The sequence below is a fragment of the Thalia democratica genome, chromosome 3 (genome assembly GCF_965202585.1).
Source record: "Thalia democratica chromosome 3, ktThaDemo2.hap1.1, whole genome shotgun sequence".
Lineage (NCBI taxonomy): Eukaryota > Metazoa > Chordata > Thaliacea > Salpida > Salpidae > Thalia > Thalia democratica.
This window is the reverse complement of record NC_139167.1, coordinates 22,146,078-22,173,733: the sequence shown is the minus strand read 5'-3', so window position 1 is coordinate 22,173,733 and position 27,656 is coordinate 22,146,078. Positions and strand designations below refer to the sequence as shown.

General features: G+C 24.4%; 1 protein-coding gene across 1 annotated transcript in view; it reads right to left on the bottom strand.

Annotated features, from left to right (window-relative positions):
* Window positions 1–27,072, bottom strand: part of LOC145831892 (uncharacterized) — a 35,955-nt gene extending 8,883 nt beyond the window's left edge. Inside the window, exons 1-8 of the mRNA XM_082939245.1 lie at window positions 26,827–27,072; window positions 22,909–23,131; window positions 19,782–19,956; window positions 18,757–19,004; window positions 11,431–11,571; window positions 11,088–11,229; window positions 9,716–9,907; window positions 6,106–6,328 (exon numbers count right to left, since the gene is read on the bottom strand). Of these exons, the coding sequence (XP_082795371.1) occupies window positions 6,106–6,328; window positions 9,716–9,907; window positions 11,088–11,229; window positions 11,431–11,571; window positions 18,757–19,004; window positions 19,782–19,956; window positions 22,909–23,131; window positions 26,827–26,963 (1,481 nt within the window). The 5' untranslated portion in view covers window positions 26,964–27,072. The remainder of the gene's footprint in view (window positions 1–6,105; window positions 6,329–9,715; window positions 9,908–11,087; window positions 11,230–11,430; window positions 11,572–18,756; window positions 19,005–19,781; window positions 19,957–22,908; window positions 23,132–26,826) is intronic.
* Window positions 27,073–27,656: the final 584 nt, after the last annotated feature.

Here is a 27,656-nt window from a genome sequence, read left to right as displayed (position 1 = left end):
ATTGTTTAATTTCAGCTCTCATCAACAAAAATTCTGCTTTCATAACATGTCTTAATATGGATTTTCTCAGATATTTATAGTTGCGTAAACAATCGTTACAGACGATTCATTAATTTGACGCGAGTGACGCACTTGGGTCACATGCAGCCAGCAATTATTCGCAAATCGATATTTATTTGAAACAATTAAACACGTGAGTCCTCGGATGGATTTTACAAAATGTGTGGGTGCGAATACCGTGAGTTAATGTTTGGTGATTCGTAAATCAATACAGCTGTTATTGAAATGTGGGCAGAAAACAGGTTAAAAGAAGTTCTTGGAAGCTTAGCTCACTAATGATTTACGAATTCGATATAAATTTGCTCATTGCAATTTCGTAAAATATATTGAATCATTTGTGAGTAAAAGTAAACTTCAAACAACACTTTGACAGAAACCATGTAGCATTTATTCAAACTATTATGAAGTTGAAAGTTTCACAAATGAATACCTTTATGTGGGCAGCAATCAATAATAAAACTTATGTCAAGCAACATTATAAAAAGCAGCGAATCATACTTTTAAAAATACCAAAACATTTCATATATTTCATTTTAAATGAGTATACTAGAAAAAGTTAAATAACAGTTATCATCAGTTCATCATCGTAAAATGTTCCACATGCTTGTGACAGATTACATTTAACAATTCATTCAAAACTTAATAATTAAATTTGTCGGACGAAGTTCGAACTAGCTTCGTCAACGGGAGCGCAAAATAGCATAAATGATATTAACTTAAATAATCAATAAAACGTGATTTTTATCTAAGAAAAAAACTAAACCTTTTAAAGTAAATGATGCTGTAATTCATGTATTTTTCAGAAACCGTAGCAAAAATTGAAGTTGTTGACTCAGCCTAAAAACTTTAACACAGAAACAAGTTGATTAATGTGTTGAAACTGATTAAATATCTTGATAGTATTTTTTTCTGTAGCTCAAGTAATTTCAATTTTCAAAAAGGACGAGAAATTATTAACGTATTAAAACAGTTAGGTTTGGTTCAAAAATATTCATCTTAGGTAAACAAGCATACCATATATTCTAAAGAATGTAAAGATGATTCGATTTTGTGTGACATACTTGTTTTTGATACTAAGCAACATAAAATCAACTACAAGATCAATCAAGATTAATAGTTGAATAAATGTTCATCGTAGGTAACCAATCATACCATGTATTATAAAGGATGTAAAAATGATTCGATTTTGTGTGACATACTTGTTTTTGATACTAAGCAACATAAAATCAACTACAAGATCAATCAAGATTAATAGTTGAATAAGTGTTCATCTTAGGTAACCAAGCATACCATGTATTCTAAAGGATGTAAAAATGATTCACTTTTGTGTGACATACTTGTTTTTGATACTAAGCAACATAAAATCAACTACAAGATCAATCAAGATTAATAGTTGAATAAATGTTCATCTTAGGTAACCAAGTATACCATGTATTCTAAAGGATGTAAAGATAATTGACTTTCGTGTGATATACTTGTTTTTGATACTAGGAAACATAAAATCAACTACATGATCAGTTAAATAAATAATCAGACTTCATTTAAGCTCGTGTAGCAAAGATCTACTTAGATAAATGAATCCCATGAAAGGTAATAAACAATTTTATTTTATTTAGTTTTATCTCTATTAAGTACAGTTAACGAGGTATATATCATCATAAAAAAAAAGTACGTAATGAGTTGTTTATCAAAAGCGTTTAAGTCAAACAAACAGTCAACTGTCTGTTACAACATTACATGACTTTTTGAAATGAACCCCATAACAAGTTATTACGTTAACGTAACATACTGAGTTCGTAGTTAAATGTTTAAATTATCTACGAACAGGTTTCATAACCAACATCATTTTTAACCCAACCATTCCACGTACTTTATGTCTTGTCAAGTGTATGGTGAAATTTAAGATAAAGTTAAAATGTCGCAGTGGTCATAGTCATTCACAAAACTGTTACATCATCCAAAAATACCCACATGACTTTATAAAAAAAAAAAAAGCAATGACTCACTTTTAACTATTTAAAAAAAATTGAAAAACTATAAAAAATTGTAAGTAGAGCTACATACGATATTATACAACCAAAAATCTTTGATAAACGTTTACGCATAAATTTGAATTTCATTTTTGTTTTGTAAGAGTATACAAATTTTATAAAGATTAAAACAATTACCAGAATGTGTTTCGATTCAGAATATATTTAATTAGTTGTTAAAGCTTAGTCACTAAAATTGATTTTATTTTATTGTGACTAAAAATATAACTAAACTATTTTCACGCAGTCACTAACGTTGGTCTTTAAAAGAAATCTAAATATATATTTTTTTATGCTTTGTTTATAAAAGAGTATTTGTTACAGTATAAAAGCAGACATAAAGCATTAGTTCTTCATGCTTTTGTCCATACATTAAATGAACTAAATTTAGTACAAAAACCACTCGAAAGATTGTTTATTGAACTAAACGGTTTATTTTGCACCATGCTTACAGGGTGTGCACATCACCAATTTACATAATTCATTGCATAACTATGACGTAATAATCACTTTTATGTATGTTTAACGTTTATTTTCTATTATTAGGAGTCATCTGTTTGAGAATGTATAAGTGAAACAACATCAAGTTTTAAAAAACAAAATTTCATTTTTCGTTAAAAACTAAAAAAGTTATAAAATATTATATTATATATCTATTAAAGTAAAACAAATAACTAAAAACAGTAACTTAGAAAACTTTAAACCGATATTAAAAGAGTACACGTTGATACAAAAGCAACTCAAAAAGTTTGCTAATTATGTTCAATACTTTTTTTTTACATCATGCTTCTAAGATATGCGCTTTGTCAATTTACATAATTCATTATTACGTCACTGTTATATAATAGTGATATGTGCATTATACTTTCTATTAATAGGGGTCATCTGCTTGTAGTATTTGTGCAAACGTGAACTTGAAGGGTTTCAATTCTCATAAGACATGTTTTACTCAACTTAAAATTTCTAGGTTCTCATTTTTCTATTAAATTTAAAATGTCTGCACACTAAACAAACCAAAAAACTAAGAAATGCTATTTATTATACTAGAAACGAAACTGTTTAAATTTAGTTTATTTTAAAGTTTGTTTATGTTACTTATGTAGTTTATTTTAATAGCTATGGAAATAGAACTTTACCGGTAAACAGTTTTTGATATTTTCTTGCATAATAAATTTTACTGTTTCTAATTTTACAAAACTTGTAAAGTTATCTCTAAAAATTACCGTAAATATAATTTTAACTTATTATCTATTTTAGTAATTTTTAATTTAAATAAACTAAATATTAAGCTGTTAATTTTAGAATTTTGAAACACATAAAAACAACTTTTTTTTTGTGTTAAATATAAAAGTTATGTTTATAAAAAGACTGTGGTACTTTTCAGTTGTTTTTTGTTTTTTTAAAAACTTACAAACAGTAAATATTTTGCAAAATAAATTTTTTGACTCTATAAATTGCACAATTATTGTTAAACACCAGTTACTAAATTTTATTACTCATATACATTTTCTTGAAATTTTTTGTTATATTAACAACTAAAAATAAGCAAATTATCTGGAATATTTATGAATAATTAATAACTACTAACTTTAAAAATAAATTATAATAAACAAAAATAAAACTTTCATTGAATGCTTACATAAGAGTTAAGTATTACACAGAGTTAGTGTAATTTTAACTTTGTTTTTTTTTACAACATTAATCAAAAATGAATAGACATTTATAGTTTTAACATTAATGTTATTTATAAATCAAAGTTTAGGTATAGAGTTTTAAGAAATTTAAGAACTGATAGTTTAATCAAAAAAAAAAAAGCACTTTATTTAAGAAGACATAAAATTGTCAAATTGGTTAGTAATTATGTAGAATTATAAGCACAATAACTTTAATCACAATAAAAGCCTTAATTAAAATGCAGTTAGAAATTATTAGCTTAGTACTAAAAAATTACATCACTTTCAACACATTTTTTTAAACAACCTGAATATCTTATTTATATTGTTTGCTGTAAATGGTATAATGTACATTTTTTTGAAACGTTACTCTATGATGCTAAGTTGGACCATTTTAGTTGTAGCAACTCTTATCAGAAAGAAACAATTCAGTTAATAAAGTAATATTTATTGTTTTACCAGTTTTTTTTTTTCTTTTTTATAAAATAATAACTATGCAATATTCTAAGCATTCGTAACTTTACTTAATACTTATATTATTCAAAAAGAAACTAAAGTTAAAAAGAATTGCTTTAACTTGAGAATTTCAAAAATACTTAATTAAATTATAAAAGTTTATACCTGTATGTTTTACTGAAATTTGTTTAGAAAATATAGTTTTATCAGTTATTTTTGTACTTATCACATGCACTTTTCATCATTGATAAAGTTTTACTATTAATATACTTTCTTTTCGCCAACAAATATTAAATGAGAGAAATGAATAAGTTTAAAATATCATATTTTTTAAATTTTTCGTTTCATAAAAATTTTATGAATTCATAGCGTTCTAAGAAATCTGTATAAATAATTCACAGTCAACGTAAAAGTTTAAGAGGCTTATAATACTTATAATGGAAAACTTTTTAAATCTTTAAAAAAGTTTTTTAAGAAATAATTAGATCTTTAAGTAAATAGAAAAGCACTAAAAACAATTAAGTAAATAGTTGGGTTTTAATACAAACTGAACCAGATTATACTGTTATATAACAAATTTAACATTATTAACTTAAGAAAAATATTATATTTAAAATAATAATGAAACAGAATATTATAGAATTATATATAGTTAAAAGTAAAATAAATAATAAAAAAATAGATAAAAGGGATAAGTTACATATTTTCATTGTCAAATTTTAAAAAGTTTTAAACTTAAGTACAAGTTTTAAGAAAAACGGCTCAGACTAAAATAAAAGACTACCTGTTTTCAAAAATCAATTTTTTTTAATAGTTATTTCTAGTTAAACAGTGCTCACTTAATTGGGTAGCTGTCTAACTTGCACAAGCGTACAAATTTACACGAGGGCACAAACGAAAATATTTTTGCACGAAGGGTCACTTTTGCACGAGCAAACAATTTTACATGTGTTATTCTATTTTCTTTTTTTTTGTTTCTGTACTAATTTAGCTGTAATAATGTTTATTTTCTATCACTGTTACCCCTAAACCTTACCCTTGGTCGGTAAGTTATTATTTTTTAGTTTTTTAATTATTTTTAACTTTTTTTCTTTTTACTATCACTGTTACCCCTAACTCTTATTCTCGGTCACTAACTTTTTTTTTCAGTTCTTTCTTTTTCTGTTTTTATTTTTTACTTTTTCTGTATCTTTTTACTCTCATGCAAAAATATAACTCGTGCAATTTTGTGCCCTCGTGCAAATTTGGTATCATGTAAATTTGGCTTCGTACAATTTTGTGTACTCGTGCAATTTTGTTCTCGTGCAATTTGTCTTCGTGCAATTTAGACCCCTTCCCACTAAATTATCTTAAAATTAACATACATCTACAATCTTCTTTATCTTAAGTGGAACAGTTTTTATAAAAACTTCTTTACTACTAATTTAAAAACTACATGCCTACAGTAAGCAAAACTCTTTTTTAAATACTAAAGATAGTTATTAGTTTAAACATAAAAGTGTAAAATGTACAAGATTGAATTTTAAATAAAGTATTGCTTTTGATAGAAAAAACAATTTCATAAAACGCCCTTTGTGAATTGCTTTTAATTTTTAACTAAAATTAATTTTGATGAATATTAAAAAAAAATATTTTTATAGATTTCAGCAACCACTCCTTTAGTATTTCTGAATAAGGCATTTTTTATCAAACTTAATATTTTTAGCTACAAAATTATAAAAAGTGTAAAACTATCTTGTAAATTTATGTTAACTTAAAAAAGTTCTAAAAACTAAAGTTTACATAAACGAAAAAATTGAAACAGTTTAAAAAAAATCTAATATAGTTTGTAAAAATTTGTAAAAATATACAAAAAATCCTGATAATAAAATAAAAACTATTTTCACCTGACGTGCGCCTTCAAGTGGCTGCTCTTCTTGTAGCTCTTGCCGCATCCGGGATACTCGCACTTGAACACCCTCAGTTCCTCCTCCTCCTTTCGCTTGTGGGAATTCCCCGGAGCTATTCCCGCGATCAGGATGCACGAACCCTGCTGCGCCTGGATCATGGGCAGGGGAGCGATCTTGACGGGTTTGTCCTGGGATGATGAGGATGACTGTTGCTGGGTGACTGAAAGGAGAAAATGAATTAGTCCGTATAAAAAAAAAAAATATTTTAAAAAATAGTTGTTTGTTGAACATTTTTATTGTCTTATCGACAGTTTTTGTTAGGTAACTGGGAAAAAAATCATTTTTGATTTAATAGTACTTTATAAATCACTTTTTTTTTTATATTTAAATACATATATTAACTGTTGCTTGGTTGCTAGAGAAGAAATATGTTTGGTTTATGTTCCTTGTATAATAAAGTAATTATTTACATTAATAAAATAATATTTTTTTCTGTATTTATATTTTTTGAGCGATCTATACGGGTTTGTTCCCAAATGAGAATAATTGTTTGATTTTGTAATAACTAAATAAATAGCTTTTTCACTAATTTGTTAAAGTTTCTTACTATGTTAAACGAACATTAATATTGATAATAGTTGTTTGTTTATTTATTTTCACATAAAGAATGTGTAAATTAGTTTTGTTTTATTTTGTAACTTAGGAGCAACTTTGACGGGTTTGTCTAGTGAGAAGGACATTTTGAGGCTGTGAAGAATTTTGTATTTTGTGATAAAAGACGTTTTTTTTAAATTTACTTACATAATGTTACAATTCATTGATTATTTAATTTATGTACTTTCATATTATCAATGTTATTTATTTATTTTTTATTTTTTGTAATGCAACTCGGTTGCAAAAAACGCTGTACTTTCAACATTTTTTTATAGAAACTGTTGCTAGGTTGCTTCAAAAAATTACTTGTTTGACTTGATTCCACTTAATATTTACTTTTTTTCTTAATTTATCTATGTTTTTCAAAGAATTAATGATAATAACCAAATGTTGACTTTGATAACGTTTGTTAGTTTAAAATTTTTACTTTCATGTAATGATTTTATATAGCAATTTGGTCTTACTATGTGTTTATGTAAATGTTGTTAATCGCTTTTTATTGCAGTAAACTCAGCACTTTTAAAAAATATTTATGATTCTACCTCAATTAAAAATAAAAACAAATAGTGAACCAGTACAAAATAATTAGGCAAAATTTTAATAAAAACTGTATTAATCTATACTTATACACACCTATTAATTTATAACAAAATTAACCAAATTTATAACTGAGAATGAAAATCTTTTTTTTTTGATAACAAACCAAGTATTTGTTTAAATCTTTAAAAATCTGACGTTGGTATTATCTTTTACAAATTGAAATAATATTTTTGTTTAAGAAAACAAACAATAACTTTTATAAATGAGATTGTTATAAAAAGGAATCTTAATCTAGCTTAGAAAAATAGAAAAAGTGTTTGCTTTAGTTTATCTAATTTATAAACAACGTTGTAAACCAATAACCATAATATTTAAAACGTTGACTAATTTTGTTAACAAAAACAAAACTAAACAAAATATTTGTTAACTTTAATTTTGTGTTTCTGAGTAAAAACTTAGATGTACAAAACTAAAGAGGAACGGTTTTTGTAATAAAATTAATTTATAGTAGTTTCCAAGAACGTAATCAATACTAACTTAATGAATTGGCAGTAAAGCTTGAATTTAAATGAGTTTTAAAAAACAATAAATCAAAAATAGTTGAGGAATCGGCAAAATTTTGAAAGAAATGTTAAACAGTTTGAAAAAAGTACAGACATGATCTTTTTGTTTAAAATTAGAAAACAAAGGTCTAGTTTTGACTAGAAATTTATTTTAATCTTATTTTATTTATTTATATTTTAATTTATAAATTTTTGAATGATTTGTTATTACCATTAAATAGATATGAGACTAAATCGTTAAAACAATATTGATTTATAGATAGTTGCCAAAACAAATCCATCGAAATTGTAAAAAAAAAGTTTTTGCCAAACGTTGTACAGATTATAGTTATTTATTTTTTATAAATCTCGAGGGAATGTAACAACAAAGTTCACAGAAAGTACTACCAATAAAACATGTCCGGATAAGTGAATAAGCACTGTACCAACAGAGCTTTATTCTGAATAAACGAAAGTCAAGTTTTGACCACAAAGTTTTTATAAAAGCAGTTTTGGTTTGTCTGTTGTTGTTTTTCAAGTATTTAAGTGTAATCATAAAAGTAATGAATTAAATCAGAACATTTTGTAGATTTTTACAGATTTTGTGCTTCAAAACAACCAACAAACTATTTAAACTTGTTTATTAAAATACACTCTTAAGACACAAGAAGAACCGTAAACACTTCAAAGCTCAGCATATTTTGTTAAGCTTTAATTTGATTTAGTAAAAATAGTTCTAACAATAACACAGTTTTTCAAAGAAAGTTTTATACATAAAGTTTTATGTTTACATAGCTTATTATACCTAAATGCAAACAATATTTGACTAAATTTCAGAAATAACATAAGATAATTTAGTGAAACTTTTCTGTTTTTTAAATAAACCTTTACTTGTGTCCATCAGAACGAAAGTAAACTTAAAATAATATGTATTGGTTAAGTACTTTGCTTAGTCTTAGTACTACTCTTTTTATAACAAAATACTATTATTTAAACAAAATTAGAATGTTTTTAATGTTTATCAAAACCAATGTTAACCAATCTATTTCCTAAACTACAATTCACAAAACACTTTTAAAAATTCTATGTTTAGAAGTTTAATGCAAATGTTATCTATATTCTACATATAAATAAACAAACATTTATTTTTTTTTGTATTTTTTTATTAAAATATTAATATCATAATGCTTGAAAATATTTATCAAAACCATAATTGACCGAATTATACAAAACAACCTCCTACAAAACAAGTAGTTCGTTTTTTATTTTAAAGATTTAAATCATGTTTTTTATGCACTGTACAAAACAGTCCTTCTAACCGAATTAGACTAAACAACAAGCTACAAAAAAGTAGGTCTATTTTTTAAAGTTCTTTATTTAAAATTTTCTATCGTGTTTACTACACGCATACAAAACAAACCGTTATTTTTTTGTTCTTTTTTATACTTAAATTTTAATGTTATAGCACTTGAATATATTTATCAAAACCATCTAACCGAACTATATTAACAAGCTACAAAATAAGTAGTTATCATTTTAGTACTGTAATTAAAAGTTTCAATCGTTTTTTCATTTAGGTGTTTCTATTACTTTTCAAAGATAGAAAATCAAACCAAAGTATATTTTAAATAAATCATTAGGTCATACTATTGGACTTTGTGAATATAATGAAAAATAATACAACTTTCTAGATAGGAAAAAAAACACTTAGTATTCGATCGTTTCATCTAAATGCAACATGCATTATTATTAACAAGAAACACAAAACAACCAGCTAAAATGCAAATAGGTTTTTTCGTAGTTCTATACTTGAAAGTTTTTGTCATGTTTACACACTATACAAAACATTATTATTATTATTAACAAGAAACCTCTGTTCTGCTGTTCCTGCTGCTTGCTGTCCACCTGCGCCACTGTCAGCGGGATCATCTTACCGTTGAGCATGATGTACAGGGGCACGTTGGACGGAAGCACGTTCGCGTTCACCGTCCCCGCTTCGTTGTTGTTCACCGCTATTATGTGCGCCATCGTTCCCTGTTGCGGGGTTTCCCCTTTTTGCGGAGCTGCAAACGTTTTGGTTTGTTGACGGAGTAATAGATGTTGGACTTTTGTAGAGTAAAAGTTCGCTTTTAAATTGTTGGTATATTACATTTAAGCTTGTGTCATTTAGAGCATACATTTTTTATACAACTATTATTAGCTATTCATATAAATTTAACGAGAGACTTTTGATATATTATATATATATATAAAAAGATACCATAAAATTAAGCTTAAAATTTGTTTCCTTTTTATTTTTCTACCTTAGCGCAAAGTTATTTAGCGTTACTAAAAATACTTATAAATAAACACTAGTGTTTAAACTTTTCCAAAAATGATTGCTGTTTTTAAAAACCACATGGTATTCAAATCGACTACCTGTATATTATTTAAGTCCCTGTATACAAAAGGGACTTAAATACCACTTCTTATAGGACAATGATTGTTTTCACGCTCGGATTAATCACTAGAAACTTTGTCACGGAAGAACAAAACAGCTGTAAGTGCGTATTTAGCCATGAAAAAAATAACTAAAAACTAATAGTTTAGTAAAACTTTTTTATTTGTTTTAAGACTTGTATATACAAAAATAGTCTTGAAAAACTTTTGCAACTTTTAATTTTTGTTTGTTATTCTAGAAAGTAAACAATTATCATTAAAACAAATGTTTCATATAGTACTTACATGTTTAAATATTTTCAATAAGTGAAATTTCGAAAAGCTTTTTCATTAATTATAGTAATTGTTTAGTTTTTAAATTTTACAATTTCATTTAAAAATTTAATCAAACTTTTTTTTCATGGAATAACTTTTGTTCTAACAAACTTATTTTATCATATAATAAATTTTTTGTAACAACCTTAAAAAAATATGTCTGTACAATATAGAGTGGTCTTTGTTTTCAAGTTCTTACATTTGTTTGAGTATTATCTTAAAGAAGTTTTATATAATTTATCAAAGAAACTTTGTTATATCTAACTAGCATTTAAAACTGGGTTACCAAAAACTTGTAATTGTTGTACCTTTTTTGGCTATAAGGGTTAATTGCTAGTCAAGGGGAAAAAGTAATTAGGTAGATAAGCGATCTTACTAAAGAGGTCATTTTTATTCTATCAAATGGTAGATGATGCACAAAAGTTCGTAAAACCTTAGTTTAAAAATACCGTAAATTATGTAACATAAATATGTTTGCTATTAACTAACCACCATTGTTGTTCTGCTGATGGTGGTTGTTCTGCTTGCAGTCTTGTTCAGTTTTCCCGATGCTCCTCTTGATGTTCTCCATACACCTGGGACAAAATGGGTTTTTGTCGTCTTGGCACTCTGGGGTAGGGAGGTACTCCATCTTTCAAGTATATCAACTTAAGTTTCTTTTTTTTTGATTAGTTAGTTACAAGTTTTGTTACAAGATTCTAATTAAGTTTTCTATAAGCAGTTTAACAACAGGTTTTTCGTACATTAAGAGTTAAAGTAACCAGCTTATAAGTTAACATCTCTAATATTTTACGTGTGGAATAGTTGATAATGTTAATTTTCACATGCTCACCTTGCAAGCTGTGCACGTGACTTCTAATACTTGTCGCTGATTGGCTGAAACTTGAATGTTGGGGATTTCCTGTTTCACACCGTTGTTGGCGGGGTTTTTGAAGAAGGTGGTTTCGGTGCGGGGGGTTTCCAGGTTTTGGTGCTGAAAGTGTTAAAAGTTATGTATTTTATACAATAATATTTATTTTAATTTGAATAGCCTTTTTACTAAAAACATTTTGAGTTTTTTTACAAAAGTAAAAGTTAAAAAAACTTTCAATCTATTAAACTTTTAGTGGTAGTGATTATTTACTCGACTCTAAGCTTGTAAGGTCAAAACTCAATTGGGTATCTGTTTGAATAAATTAAATTTAATTTTGGTCAATTTCATCAAGAAACAGCTAATATGCTTTTAAACATAAATTTTCTTACAAATTACATACAAGTTTCCACAGTTACATAGCAAGCTTACAAACTAATGTTTCCGTGACATGTAATATATGTATATATATATTCAATAAATTGAAATGAAAATAAAAACAGGTTTCTGTAGCTAAAGGCACAATACCTTAAAAATCATTTTGCGGATGGGACTTTCCACTCATTGTGCGTCAAAACAAATTTAACTGTCAATTAGCAGTTTCACGAAAAGCAGTTTCATGAATCACTGAAAGAATTACATGACAATTACTGAAAATAGTTTCGGAACTGCGTATCTCTGGATGAAGATTAAGTGGTTTTTGTTAAAATTAAATGTTAAATAACAAAAAAGTACTAGGCACTGTTATAAGAACGTGATTTGCAAGAAATTTAATCAACAAACTATTAATAGGAGTTTTGCTATAAAATTCCACCATAAAGTTGTAAATTATTTTTTTTCAATGGGACTTTCTACTCATAGAGCGTCAAAACAACTCAATTGTCAATTACGGTTTCATGAATCACTGAAAGATCTACGTGAAAATTACTGAAAACAGTTTAGGAACTGCGTAGCTCTGGATGGAAATCATGTGATTTTATCAAACTAAATGTTGAATAATAAAAAAATACTAAACACTTATGTAAGGACGATGTTTGCAGGGTATTTAACAAACAAACTATTAATAGGAGTTTTGCTATAAAATTGCAACATTAAGTTGTAAATCTTATTTTCCAACGATAGTTTTTACTACTTTTGCGTAAAAAAAATAGTTACTGAATTACACACGTTAACTTTAAATTTATTTCTGTTATATAACTTTAAGTCTTATATGCTTAAGAAATGTTCCTGCATTATTTTTCAAAATATTTTTTAATGTATTTTTTTCTTATATAAGTACTAATGAATATTTTTATACGAAAAAATATGTTTAAGAGTTTATAAACTGTATCTTGTGTATTAAAATATATACTTGATATAAAAGTTATACATTTTTGAAACTATAGCCATTTGTTGAAAAATAATAAAAAGCAATTAATATTTTAATTAGTAATTATTAAAAATAAAGTCAGTCAGTTAATATTTTGACTATGTCCTAACGAGGAAAAGTACAAGATTCACTTTTTTATAAACATAATGTTTTGAATTATTTACTATGAGTGCTACATATATAAAAAACAAAAATATAACATGCATGTATAATTATCCTGTTCAAGTAATACCGAATACTTCTCATTTAGGAACATTGTATCATTTAAGATTTTAACCTTTTTTGTCTAAAACTGTATTTTTGAACAACTTCAAATACTTATTTTCTAGTAGTGCTTATAAACTTATTTTTAAAGTTTTAAAATTATAGACTTCTACAAGTCGTTTAATATAATTGACACGGTGATATTTTCTTGCTGCATAGTTGACTGCCTGCTGTTCGTAAATAGCAAGAGAGTTTTCGTTTCATACGTCATAAAGGCTTCTGAATGCATGGCTGTAAATTCAAAGCTAACTGGTTTAGATTAAAACTTTGCAATAAAAAGTGCTAGCATCTTTATTTTTTGAAAATAAAAGTTTGATAAAAATATGACAACATTTATAGATAAATTTTTAAAATAAGTCATTGCCATTGACCAAGGGTTTAGTTTTAAATATAAAGCTACAACGTTTTCCTACTTTGTTTGTCATATATCTCGTTACACACTAAAGTTTGTTGAATTGATATTTAAAAAGTTTAAAAAGAAAAGAAAATTTTTTACGTAAAATAGCAATTATAAATAAGATGTAAACTTTATGTTTAATGTTGTGCTGCCGATATAGTGTTTTTTAAGGTATAATACTGTAGAAACTTATATTTTTTAAGTTATCGTTAAAAAGAAAACGTTTTGTTTTTTTAAGTATGCTTTAAATCCTATTTCATGATAGTTGTTAACTTCATTCGGAAGTTTAAATAATCAGAAATACGCAGAAGTAAGTTTCGAGTATCTAACTTTCGAAGTTAATACCACTAATTATACAAATAAAAAAATAAAGATGTTTTTCTTTTATTTGTTACGTCACTAAAAAGCTTTTAAGTGACAAGATTGGAAATAAATAAAAATGAAGTCTGAATAACTAGTAAACTAAACAAACATTATTTAATGTGTTTATTTGGCAACAATGTTTCTACCAAAAGTTTTTATCAACCTAAAAACTCTAAAGTTTTAAAAAACAGTTAGTATGGACAAAAAGACAGTATGAATATTTACAATTGAATTGATAATAATTAAATATATACTTTATTTATGAAAATTTAGTAGTTAATGAAGATAGCAGCATATAGAAATATATATAAGTTTAAAACGTTAAATGACTCAAGCCAGAGTAAATAATAGTAACATAATTGTTGAGTAACTTGACAAGTTTATGACTCAATTTGTATTAATTTAAATTGAATCAACTAGTTAAAACGAATAATAATCGTTTAGTTTAAAATTTAAGTAAGGTTTAAAACATTGTTAAAAGGTTTATAGTATTCGAATTCGTTTAAATAGTATTATTATATTTAAAACTTAACAAGTAAGCTTTGTAAATAGCTATTAAAATGAAAAACATAAATTTTTCACAGGTTATAAAAATTATAAAACAAAACTTAAGTCATTTTTATATTAAACAAATTCGAATACCCACAGTTCTACATTTTGATTTAAGAGTTAAAAACAATAAGTACTATGACAAAATTTAATTAGTACAAAACGTAATAAAACTTTATGAAAAAAATAACAAAAAAACGTACTTCACTGTTTTTAAAACATTGCTTTAATTTTAAAGAAATAAACTCTAAATAAAAGTAAGAATTTAATGAATTATAATACTTAACAAGCTCAGATTTTTCAAAGTGGAAACTAATAATGAAAAAAATTATAATCTGCACATTTATTTTTATATTTCAATAAGCTCTTAACATTTAATAAACAAATACTATTTAGTTAGGAAAAATAACTATAAGTAAGAAACCCCTAAATCCTTAAACTATGTTGAGTAGCTATTATAAATTTATATTAAGAATATTTTCCAAATAGATGCATTATACTGTTTGTATAATTCTAAATTTTATGGTAAAATGAAGAGTTTAGTTTTTCTAATTATTACGTCATGGAGTTTTCCAAGTGTTATTTTGAAATTATTAAACGTAATTGCTGAACTACGTATTTCAAAATTGATGTCATGTGTTTTATGAAATTGCAATTCTTTTTTAGATTATTGATTTCTAATTTATGTTTTTTTTAGATTATGATTTTAAATTATGATTCTAAAGGTTAGAACAAATACCTGCTTATTAAATTAGTGATTAAAAATAGATACTTCTATATGTTTACTATTGTATATATTTAAACAAAGACATATACGTTTTAAGGATATAAGTAAAATCAATTGTTTATTTTAGTCAAAACATCATACATTCATACTTATATATATATATACCTATGTATTTATACTAATTATAAAGATATTTACTTTTGAAAATCTTAGTTTTGTTTAAAATAATTAAGAAAAAGAACATTACAATGTTGTTAACATTTATCTCAGTAATTTATTAGTTGGGTTAACTAATTTACATAACCTAACAGAATTTAGTATACTTTTAACACTCTACATATTACTAATTTCTTTTAAACTATTTATACAATTTTATAAATTGTTTATATTACTGTTTTTCAAGATAAAATTTTTTCAAAAAAAATAAACTACTTTAGTTTAAAACTTAAAAATATCGTAAAGATTTTTAAGTATGATTAAATGTTTAGACTTGTAAAATATGCTTATTGTGAAGAACCTTTGAAATAGTATTTTTCGTGTAAAATATGTTTTAGTTTTGATAAGTATTTTAAAGTGAATCTGATTCTTACGTCATGAAGTCATTCAAACGACAGGTTAGATAAAAAAGTAGTTTTCCTACACTAATCCTTTTAATTTAAGTACATCTTTTTTTTGTTACAAATTAAATGTTTTAAACTTTTAATTCTTAACTTACTCAACTTAAAGCTTTATGTTTTCTTTGAATCTATATATTTATCAAAAAACAACAAAACACTTTCAAACAAGGTTTTGTTATGTGTAAAACAAACGTACAACGAACCTACACGTTCTTAAAGAATTTAAATGATTTGAACTGTATAAGTAAACTATAAATATTTATTGTAAAGTCAAAAATGAAAAGCGCAGTTGAAAAAAATTATAAGCAAAGTCAATGATAAAGGTCAAAAGTCACTAGAGGTCAAGTTTTATTCACAAAATAAAATGAAAACCACTCACTGAAACGATGATCAATAATCTAGCTAGTAACTCATTGAAACTGATTTTAATCTAGGATAAAGGCTTTTAATGACAGTTTGTCATTGTTTTTTAATTTAATACATGTTTTTAAATAATATACTCGTTTTTACAATTCTAGTTGTTGTCTAATGATTTTTGTTTGACTACATAAATAATAAACAAAAGTATTCCACACTAAAACAAACGCTTATTTGCATAATTAGCACAATTTATCATTAAATTTAATTGGTGCAAAAAGTTATTTTGTTCGATCAAAAGTAAATTGTGTATAAAAACATAGTGAAATATGCTAGCAATATTTCTAAGATTTTGTCCTTTAGAAAACGTTTGTTTTTCTGTACATATAAAATAAATGCTGTTGATTTTTATTCTATGTTTCTACATTATATACAGCTGAAATTTAGTGTTCAGTTTTTTTTTACTTTCGTGTATGATTTTTTTAATTATAAGTATGTACAACAAACAGAACTTTGTCATTGTAAAGTCGTAAAACTTAACTGTAACTAACTAATATGTTTTAAATCGCTACTTGTTCTAAAAATACTTTGAAAATATTTTAATGTTGTTTAGTATACATAATAAATGAATTTTTATACAGTTTGATTTATTTTTTCGTTTTAAGGCTTTTTATTTTCTGGACCAAATAATTTTTCTTTTTTATTTCAATCATACAATTATTCATTTTTTTATTTTAGTCTCAGCTTTTTAATAAAAATTAACTTGGAGTTTCTAAATTTACCAAATCTGTTCAAGTTTAGCAATTGTAATTTGTGCTAAAATATATTCACCGAACACAAGTGCTTCTTTAACTAGACAAGGTTTTATAAAACTTTACTAAAAGTTTTTAAATAAATGGACAGAACTACTCCTGTAATTAATAGTTTCAACATACTGCCTTGTAAACATGAACAAAATAAAAGTGCTTCAAGCACAAAAGCACACAAAAATTTAAATGCTACGTCACAATAGTTCGTAAAAGAAAAACAAGTTTAAAAGAAATATTCTGGAAAATAAAATTAACCCTCATTCTAACTATTACTGTTTTAATTATAAGAGTAAGACTTTTACTACATTTTTTTTCTAGAGTTAAGTTTGTATTGAATACATTTTTTATAATATTTTTAAACCGTTTTGTTGCTGAATGAAAACTTCAAAAATTACAAATACTATTTTATACTAGAAAGTTTTGTTTTTAGAAAAATCTTAGATTAAGCGTAAGTTATTTTTGATTGAACTTTAATAATTTTTCTTATAAAAGTATTTTTATGTATGATCATTTACATATTTATTTGAATTTTTTTGTAATTAGTTCGTGAATTCTTTTACTTCAGTCTTCATAATAAATAAAAACCATTTTAGTATATTAATATAACTGTAATAAATGATCTAAAAAATTTCGAATCAATATCTATTATTTCAATTACTAAAAAAACATTCAAAATAGTATAGTATACAACAGACATGTATTTTTTTACCAAATTCTTATTTATTATTCTGTTATGATCTTTTTTTGGTATTTTTGACCAAAAAAAAATATTTTATGATCATAATAACATTTTAGTGAGTTCAAGTTTTTCTATAATCTAAATTTTTAATTTATAAAATCATACTACTTTATAAATAATTGATCGCTTTTTTCAGTTTAGTAACTCTATATTATGAACGAAACTTTAAAAAAAGTATTTTTCTATTTAAAGTTTAATTATTATTTAAAACGAAAGCAAACACGGATATATACAAGTAACTTAATATTTTTTGTAGTAACAAAAATACAACAAAAATTAAAATTTTACATCATAGAGACTACTAGGAAAAACTTTCATCTTAAATAAAATTGCTGATACTGTATCGTTAGGTTTAAATTGTTAACGTTTTATGAAAAAGCTTAAGAAAAAAATAAGGCTTTTACCGATTTTTTTTACTTAATAACTTTGTTTTGTATTTAAAAAAAGTGAAAATCTTTAATTTGTTTAGATTTAAAAAACTACTTTAAAAACACCACCTACTATAATTAAATTAAAAATAAAAATGTTAGAAGTGTTTTAGCTTATATTATGTTTTTAATAATTTAATATTTTTACAGAATTGTTTACACACATCTAAAAATAATTTTCTTATTTACGTTGTAAATGTTGCCATGCAAAACTTTAATATATTTATATGATTAAGTCACATACATGAATTTTCCATATTTTTACACTAAGAGTTAAACCTACAAAATTAAAGTTTTCAGAAACTTTGTTCATATTAGAAAATTATTTTAAAATTTGTTCACATCTTTCTTAGACATAGTTTTAAGATTATTACATGTCCTTTTACCTTTGTACTCTTAATAGTTTTTTTTAGTATAATTTATCCGTTGCTTAAGGTATTTATTTATCAAAGTATAAAAAACAAAAGTATACTAAGTACATTTTTTGCTGCGAAAATAAGTAATGGTAGTCTATAGCATTCATTGATAGAGTATATTTAAACAACTTAGAGTTAATGTTAAGTTGTTTTAGAAGTTTGTTTACATAATGCACTGGCCCGGTGGTTTTTTCTAATATCAACATAATTTTAAAACATACGTTTTCTTTATAATCAACATGTAATAAAATATTTGTTATGAATATAACAAACCTGCTGGTTATGATGTGCCATTTGATTGTTGTTATGCACCATTTGGTTGCTATGCAAACCATCCTGGTTTCCTTGGTAACCATTCTGTTGTTGGTAACTGCTTTGCTGTCCCTGGTAACCATTTTGTTGCTGGTATCCAGAGGGCTGGGTTCCCGCCATGTTCGACTCGTTGCCATACAACAAAGCCCTGAATGAGTAGTTTCTCCTGAAAAGGGCTTCCTCCGTAGGGGCTTCACCGTCGTTGGTACCTTGTATTTGTTAAAGGGATTTTATAAAAAGTGTTGTTACAAATGTAAATTACTATTCAGGAAGTTTTTTGCTTAAATTTACGAAAATACTAAAAACTAAACAATTATGATTCTTCCTATAAATCTATTTACAGGAAAAATAAATAAATTGCTAAATTACAAAAAAAAAACTTTTTTAATTTTTAATACATGAAAAGTTTCATTAGCTGAAAAAAAAACACTTTTCATCACTGTTCTAATTTCAAAAAAAATAAAAAACAATTTGTTTAATTAATAATTTAGTTATAGTAAAACATGAATAATTTATAGTAGTATCATAATAAACGTTAGTTTACTTAGAATTTAATTTTAAAATCAATATCAACTTTTCTTAAAATAACATACAGCTTTTAAAAACCATTTGTTTTAAATAAGTATGTTTTCAATTTTTATTGTCTTTAAATAAAAAATAGTTAAACTTATGCTATTTAAATGTTCAATTTGTAAAGAAAAGAAAAAAGTTTATTTCAGTTTACAGCTGATGTTGTTCCAAACAGACAAATTAAAATTTAATTAAAATGTGGTAAAAATAAAATCCCAAAGGAAAATGTTTTAAGAATTCTTATGACGTCCTCCATTTTGATTTTTAAAAGACTGCTATACTATTAATTGATGATTTTATCAACTTGTGGTATTTTTTCTAGATTAATTAAACTTAAATTTACTTTAAATCAAAAACTATTTAGTTTTATACGTGTTATTTTAAATTTATATTTTTTCATATTAAAAACTGCGGACCTGGTAACTCGAGATAAATATCGTCTTCCTTATTTGGGGGAGCCCCGATTTCAAAAGTGACACCCTTACTCCCACCGTTAGGGGGCGGTTGCGAGTTGTTGTTATTGTTGTTGTGGTCCATACTGTTCGGTTGCACTGGTTGCTGGACCAAGTCTGGCTTCTTCATCAGGTAGTCCTTAATAATTTTGTGGATTTTGATTAAAAATATATATATATATATTACTTTACCACAGATGTTTATTTGTTAAAACTTTACTACAACTAATGAGGTTAAATGTAGTTTAATATTTGTTTTTTACCAAATAAAGATGACAAAAATCTTAACCGTTTTAAATTTAAATTTGTTTTTTTAACAATATTTTCTTTTCTAGTTACTTTAGCCACTAATATAGTTTTAACACAAAAACATCTGTGGTATATATTACGATAAGCTTAGCTTATCAGGATCTCTAGAACTAAACGCCTTTTAATGTTACATCTTATATATTACTTTAAAAAGACGCTTTAGCAAACACACAATAGAAGGTTATGAATGTAAATGTATTAATTTATTCATGATTGTATTTTTCGTTTGTTGTTGGACCATTTTTGGTTTCTTCATCAGGTGCTCCTGGTAAGAACATAAAAAAACATTTTTATATGACAATTTGTAACTTTTTTAATAGAAAGACGGAAGTTTTTTATGTATCATAAATATTTTTTTAAACCTTTTTTTTTTTATTTTTTAGGTAATTTTTTGATTTAGTAGTCCTAATAAGGTTAAATGTACTTTAATATTTGTTTTTTTACAAAATAAAGATGACAAAAAATTTTAACCATTTTAAATTTATATTTGTTTTCTTAACAATATTTACTTTTCTAGTTTTTTTAGCAATTAATATTACTGGAAGGTTTTGTAAGCAAATAAAACGTGGAATATACAGTTTAATCAAAAGTTTCAATTTTACTTGTATATATTTCTTAACTGATTTTTTGAGCAAATTAATTTAAATACTTGATGTTCTAAGGACTAACATTAATTTCTAACTTTTTCAGTGGTCAATTAAAACAAATTGTGAGTATCTATGAATAACTCAATTTTTTATTTCCTCAAAATCAATAAATAAGTTTTCAGCTGATGTAATTTTTTTAAGTTTAACAATTAGGTAAAAAATTAATAAAACGTTTATTCATGTCAAAAGTATTTCTGTTAATTTTTAAGTATAAGTTATCAAACTTTTAAATCGACACTTAATAGAATTTTTAATGTAAAGTAAAAAAATATGTTTATGTAACTACTTATCCGAAAATATTTTATAAGTTTGAAACTGATAACTCGTATTTTTATCAATAACTATCAAAGTATGCATTATTATCAAATAATTTTGTCATGGTTTAGCAAAAATATTAAATTTAACAAAATTGTCACGCACTTCTATAAAACTTTTGTTTCACTGAAATATTTTTCTAAGCAGTTAAAAAATTTCTATAAAAATATTCATTATTATAAACGTCAAAAAAAACTGAACAATAGACACAATTTCGTTTCTATATTTTGGTTTTTAAAACTTTTCAACTTGATTTTGTTTTTGTTCTAAGTCAGGAAACTCATTGCACGTTATGAATAATTCAACACCATTACTTTAACAAAAATAAAAGAATTATTTCTAGTTTTTGTTTATAACAAAATTAAATTAAAAAATTTTCAAAAGTCTTGATTACATTACTGATACTTGTTATTTATCGATTGGAAAAATTACTCAAAACTCAGTTCTCGGAAATTCATGTAAATTTCTTGTAATTTATGAAATTTCGCATGTCTTTATATGCTATTTGAGTTATGTAACTGATATTCTCTAAATATTAAACTTTATTTTAAAACCGATACTAGTAAAAACGTCCTACTAACAGAAAATTGATAAAAACTTTATCATTGTAATTTACAGTTATTTATTAGTGTCTAAATTCTAAATAATTTATTTTAAATAATATATGGTTATAATTCGTAAAACATACCTCCAGTTTAGTTTAAAACAGTTTGCAAGCATTAAGTATAAAAAGCAAAGTGTAATTAGGTGTTTATATGATTTAAATATTGTTAATGCAATATTTTCAAAGTAAGCGTACTGCAACCAGTGCAAAACAAACATAACTGTTAATACAAAACACAAATTATAAATACAAAAGTACAGTTTGCAGTAACAAAGTTTTGTAAGAGTATAACAACTATAAGTCTATAAACTCAATACTTGTTTCTTACATGTTAGATACATTAGGTTACTTTATATTTTTCGCAGTTAAAAACTAATAAGAAAGTCTAAAACTAATTTTCTAAAACTGTTTTTTAATTACCGTAACATAAGTTTTTGAAAACTAAAACATGTTACCTTTAATTGATGTTTTAAAAGAAGTTAAATAAAAAAAATTGTTTAAAGTTTAGTAAAAAATTAATGGATTTAACACTATTAATATATTTTATAAAATTTATTAATTCATTTAAACTTTCAAGAGTATTTCTATGATAAAAAATCCGGTTGATATACAAAATATTTAGTAAAAAAACAGTTAATTTTAACAAAAGGAAATAACAACAGTAAATCATAACAAACCAGTTTAGTTTAGTTTTTTTTTTGTTTAAAAATTTTATTAAAAAAATAATTTCAATCAGTTTTTATAATAAATACCTAAAATACTACATTTTTAAAACCATCTACAAAAATAAAATTCATAAAAGTTACAAGTAGCTTTATAAACAGATACTTGAAATATTCAAAAAAATTAGAAGTGTATTATCAAGTATAAATTTGTTTTTCTAAAAATGTTTAAACAGTTTCATTTTACAACTAATAAACTATAAACAATTAAACATTAAGTACACAGATCAGATCGATATAATCAGATATAAAATATTTTTTATTTAACAATAGGAAATGACAACATTAAAGCTTGACAAACCAGTAATAACAATTTTATATAGTCTTAATAATCTTAACTAGTTACATTTACTAATATAAATAATTAAAAAATAATATTAAAACAAACCAATCCTAAGTCACCGAACATATTTTTTACATGTTGTTTTACTATTATAACAAAATTTAACATTATTTTGTTAATTTATTTATATTAATAAATTAAACAAACAAACCAGGTCGATATCATCGATGTCCATCCTCGTAACTTCGTTCTGCAAACTTGTGAATGAAGGTAATGAAGGGAAATTCCCTAGATCGACACTATCCCTTGATGATGGTAGGAGGGACTGGTTGTTAGGAGGATTGTATGAGGAGTTTAGGAGCGAGGGGAATAACACGTCATCGCACAATGAGGAGTCGGTTGTTGACTGAAAAGTCCATGGAAACATGGAGTCACTAGAAAATAGATAAAGTAATAAAACAACTGAAAACATTCAATTGAAAACATGGAGCATTTAGAAGAAGTTATAATGAATAACTTAGTTTTTTCTTTTAAAACAATCAAATACGAAATTTAAACTAATGAGTAGACTAAAAATAAAACTAGTTATTAAAATATAATATTTGAATTTTTTTTACACAACTCACTAGTCGCATAAATTATAAATATAAATTCAAAATGTTGAATTTTTCGAATATGAAAGAATTTAAAGATTTAGGTTATAAAATTGTGAGAAATTACGAAGTTTATAAAAAGTTATCAAAATATTATCAAAAAGTACATCAGTCACACGGCACATCAGTTACAGGTTAAAATTTGTAAAATTTTCACAACTCTGATTTTGTTTTAAAAAGAATAATACAAGCTATCATTCAAATTTAAACACGTTATTAAAAATAGTTTATGTTATGTTCTGGAAAATACGTTAGAAAGGTATCCAAAAGGTGTACAATTCGATAACCAAAAGGTTCTTCGTGCACCAGGTCCTAAGACCAAATATTTGTAACAAATTTTTGATTATGCTTTGTTCAAAGAAATCGAATTTTACCTACAAAAACATTGATCAATATCTACTTGTAATAACAAATTTAACTTTAAAAATTTTGCTTATAAAACGTGGAATATAACCTAGAAAAAGGAGAAAAGGAAAACGATCAATTAAATAAAATTTATTTGAAAACAATATAAAAACTAATTAGATTTCTATTACTGATGATGCACTAAACTCATTTTCATAAATAAAATAAACAAATCTTTTTTTTTATGTTGACTATTGACACAGTTTAATGTGTTAGTAAAACTAAGCTAATAGTCTTAATAACACAAACTTAAGAAAAATATTTGTATATTACTAAATGATTAATAAAACCTAACATTAACACATCTATTATTACTTGATATCTTTACATTAAATTTATTTTACTTTGTCTACTTAGAAATCTATTTGCTAAAATTATAAACATTTTTAAGTAAAAAGATAAGATATAATAAATATAAAAAGTGCTGACAAATACTGACATAGCAACCATGTGCTAATAGTGCCTTATCATAACGTGATTTTCTAAAATTTGATATCTGATATTGATTGTTTAAATGTGCTAAACTTTACTTTAAAACAGTTTTAATATTTACAGTAGTAATAAACCTTTTACAGATATACAGTAGTTACTAATAAATTACAGCAGGTAAGTTTTAAACTTTACTATGAAAAATATCTTAAGTCGTTGTTGTTTGAATTAATTAGAATTTTTAGTTCTGAAAAACTTGCTAAATATTTTTTGTAAATTTGTAAATGAGTTAACTACTACTAAATAGCTGATCTTCACATTTTTCTTTATTAATAGATTACTTTTGAAATTTGTAATATTTTAGTTAATGTGTAAAGTATATATGTTATTATTATCAAGTTTTAAAGCTTCAAAGTATCATAGAATCATATTTCATTGAAATTTAACTTAAACTTTCTGACAAAAGTTTTGTTTGACAAAACCTATGAAAATTTATATTTTTCAATTTATTAAAAGTTTTTGTGATTCTACTTTAACGAGATTTTGTTTGTAAACATTTTGTTTAATAGTTTAATTAACTTAAAAAGTAACACAAATACAGGTTTTTTGCAGCTGTTATTGCTTAAAATATAAATAAATTGCAAATAAAATAGGATATCTTTGAAACTATGATAAAAAGTTTATTATAATACTCTACTATAGATAATAGAGATTAAACTTGAATAAGAAATAGTAAAAATTTTGCTGCCAAATTTTTACAATACGATCATGTGCGTAAATCTTATCAAAATTCTAAATGTTTATTCAAAACACATTTCTCTTTAAATGACTAATATCATTGTTATGTGTTGAGTTGTGGATAAAATAGTAACCTTTGTTCTATTAAACTTGTTATTCAAACAAAAACTTTACAAAGTTATCAATTAAGTAGCAAACTTTTCTTGTAAATTTAGGCGTTATCAAGTTAAATAAACAAATTGAACAATTAAAATAATTTTAAATGGTTTTAATATTTTAATGAGCAAATAACTAATTGACCGATATTCTAGTAAATTGGTAGCAGTAAAAATTATCTGAACTTCGTGATTACTTTGTGTAAACTTTACGGAAAACTTACTATAGTTTGATATTTATAAAAACAGTAAAGACATAAATAGTTTTTCGATTATAAAAAATCATTTTTTTTCTTTAAACTACTATTTTATGTTTTCATTTGATATTTTTTATGCTAAGAAAATATGAACTTTGTTCTAACAAGTTTATTGTTTGGATAAAACTTTTAAAATTTACATGTAAAGTATTTTTTGGTTTAAATACAAACTTTTCATGAATACGAAACCTGATCTTTAAAAACTTAATATTTTAGAAATCCTTTATTTTTGAGGTTATGTTTCAAGAAAATACCTAAACCTTTAATTTGGAGGTTTTTATACTTTATACTATTGAACTTATTGTGAAACAAGTGGACTAAAAGTTCAAGTAGTTTTAAAGAAAAATTTCAAAACAAAGAAAATGTATGTAAATGTTATTCTTTAATGTATCAAACTGTTTTAACATAGGTGTTCCACAGGTACTTGAATATAGACTTTTTACTCAATGTTTCTAAAGTATTAACGGTAATGACAAAAGTTAACACATTTACTTGGATAGCTTAAACTGACAATAAGTACTAGAAGTCTACTAAATTAAAGCAGTCTCAAACTTTGTGTAAGTTTTAATCAGTAACTTTGTAAGAAAGGTCTTTTTTTGAAAGTCTAAAAGTTTTTGTTTTGGAAAAATTTTAAGTATAAAGTAATAGTTTGAAATAAGTAAAGCTTTGAACAAGGCTATTTTAAGTTTTGCTTAAAATCTTTTTTTTTTCAAACTTATAATTTTTTTTTGTTCTTTTACAAAATAGGTATAGGTTTTCTAATTACTTTTTTCAAGTTCTAATTTAAATTTGTACAAGTTTTAACTAGGTTTTTGTAATAAGTATTATGAAATGTAACACTTTTTATCAAATACTCCCAAGATTTTCATTTTATAAAAAAAAATTTTTACTTTTTTGATAAATATTGTGCAATTTCTATTATTTTTAATTCATTTTGCACTAGACACATCATTTTTTTCTAAGAGAAAATATTTTGTTAAATCTTATCAACTACTCCTAAGCATATCTTTCACAAAAGAACATAACTAAAATATATGCAATGGGCATGCTTATCTAATTTTTGATAAGTTTTAGTCAATAATCTATAAGCCTTAGTCTTTCAAAACTAATATTTTAATATAAATCTTCTCAGACGTTTTACTTTAAACTTGATACTTTTAAATCAACAATGCTTATAAAATAGTGTTTGATTATTGCTTTTTTCGTAACAAATTTTACTTTATACATTTTTTTAAAGCTTGTTATTTATTAAACTAACAAATAGTTCTCAAATTTTTTCAGTTTAGTCGAGAATGAAAATATTTTTATGTAAGTAAGACTAGATCTAAATATACATAATGGAATTGTGTCTTTTACAAATAAAAACACAACCAAACAATCAACAAAAAGAATCGCAAAAATACAAATATAACAATTCAACTTTTGATTAATAAATTATTAAAAACTGGTCGTCAATTTAAATATTACAAAAAACAATAAACAAACAACTAACAAGTCGGGGTAGCTCTGCGACGTATATTCATCGCTTCTTGTCGCTGATTGGTTGCTTGTAATTGAGTTTGGAATTGTGATTGGGTTAGACCTGTTCACCTGTAGTTGCGGTGAGCACGGCGGATCTGGAGTTTCCATTCTGACGTCACAGTAGTTGTTATTACGTCACAATGAACTTAAACTGAAGTAGAATGTAGAATGTGCAAAGTGAGAATTGTCTATGACATATTTACGTATGCTAATTAGTAACAATCTGAAAAAAGTTTTTAATATAACAAATGTTTAAAATTACTTATTTATGCTTAACTGTATAAATTGACACGAATTGAAATTATTTTCATAATATTTGTTTCTAAAAATTTCGAAGTTTGTGCTAAATGTGTGTACAATTAATTTATGACTATATAAATATACAGATATATGTGGTTTTGAAATTTTTATTAATTGTAAAAATTATCTAAAAATTCAATATTATTAAAAGTAGATTTACAATTAAATATTTAAACTTGGGGATATTGAAATTTTATTTTAAAACTAAACTACTTAAATTATTATATTGTTAAAAACAATGCAATTATATATATTGTTTTATACTTGTGTGCAAAATATTTCCAATAAATTTTCGACACTTCCAAATCAATAAACTTTCCTTTTTTTTTTTTGAAGTTTAAATAAATAATTTTTTATAAGTCTTCTCAATGCTAGCTCTGTGAGTTCTTTTTGCTTTTTCTTAATTTTAAATGTATGAATAAATTCTATAAAACAACTTATAAAAACTTTAAAAATTTCAAACGGAGTTTTTAATTCACACAAAAAGTAGTTAAAGAATAT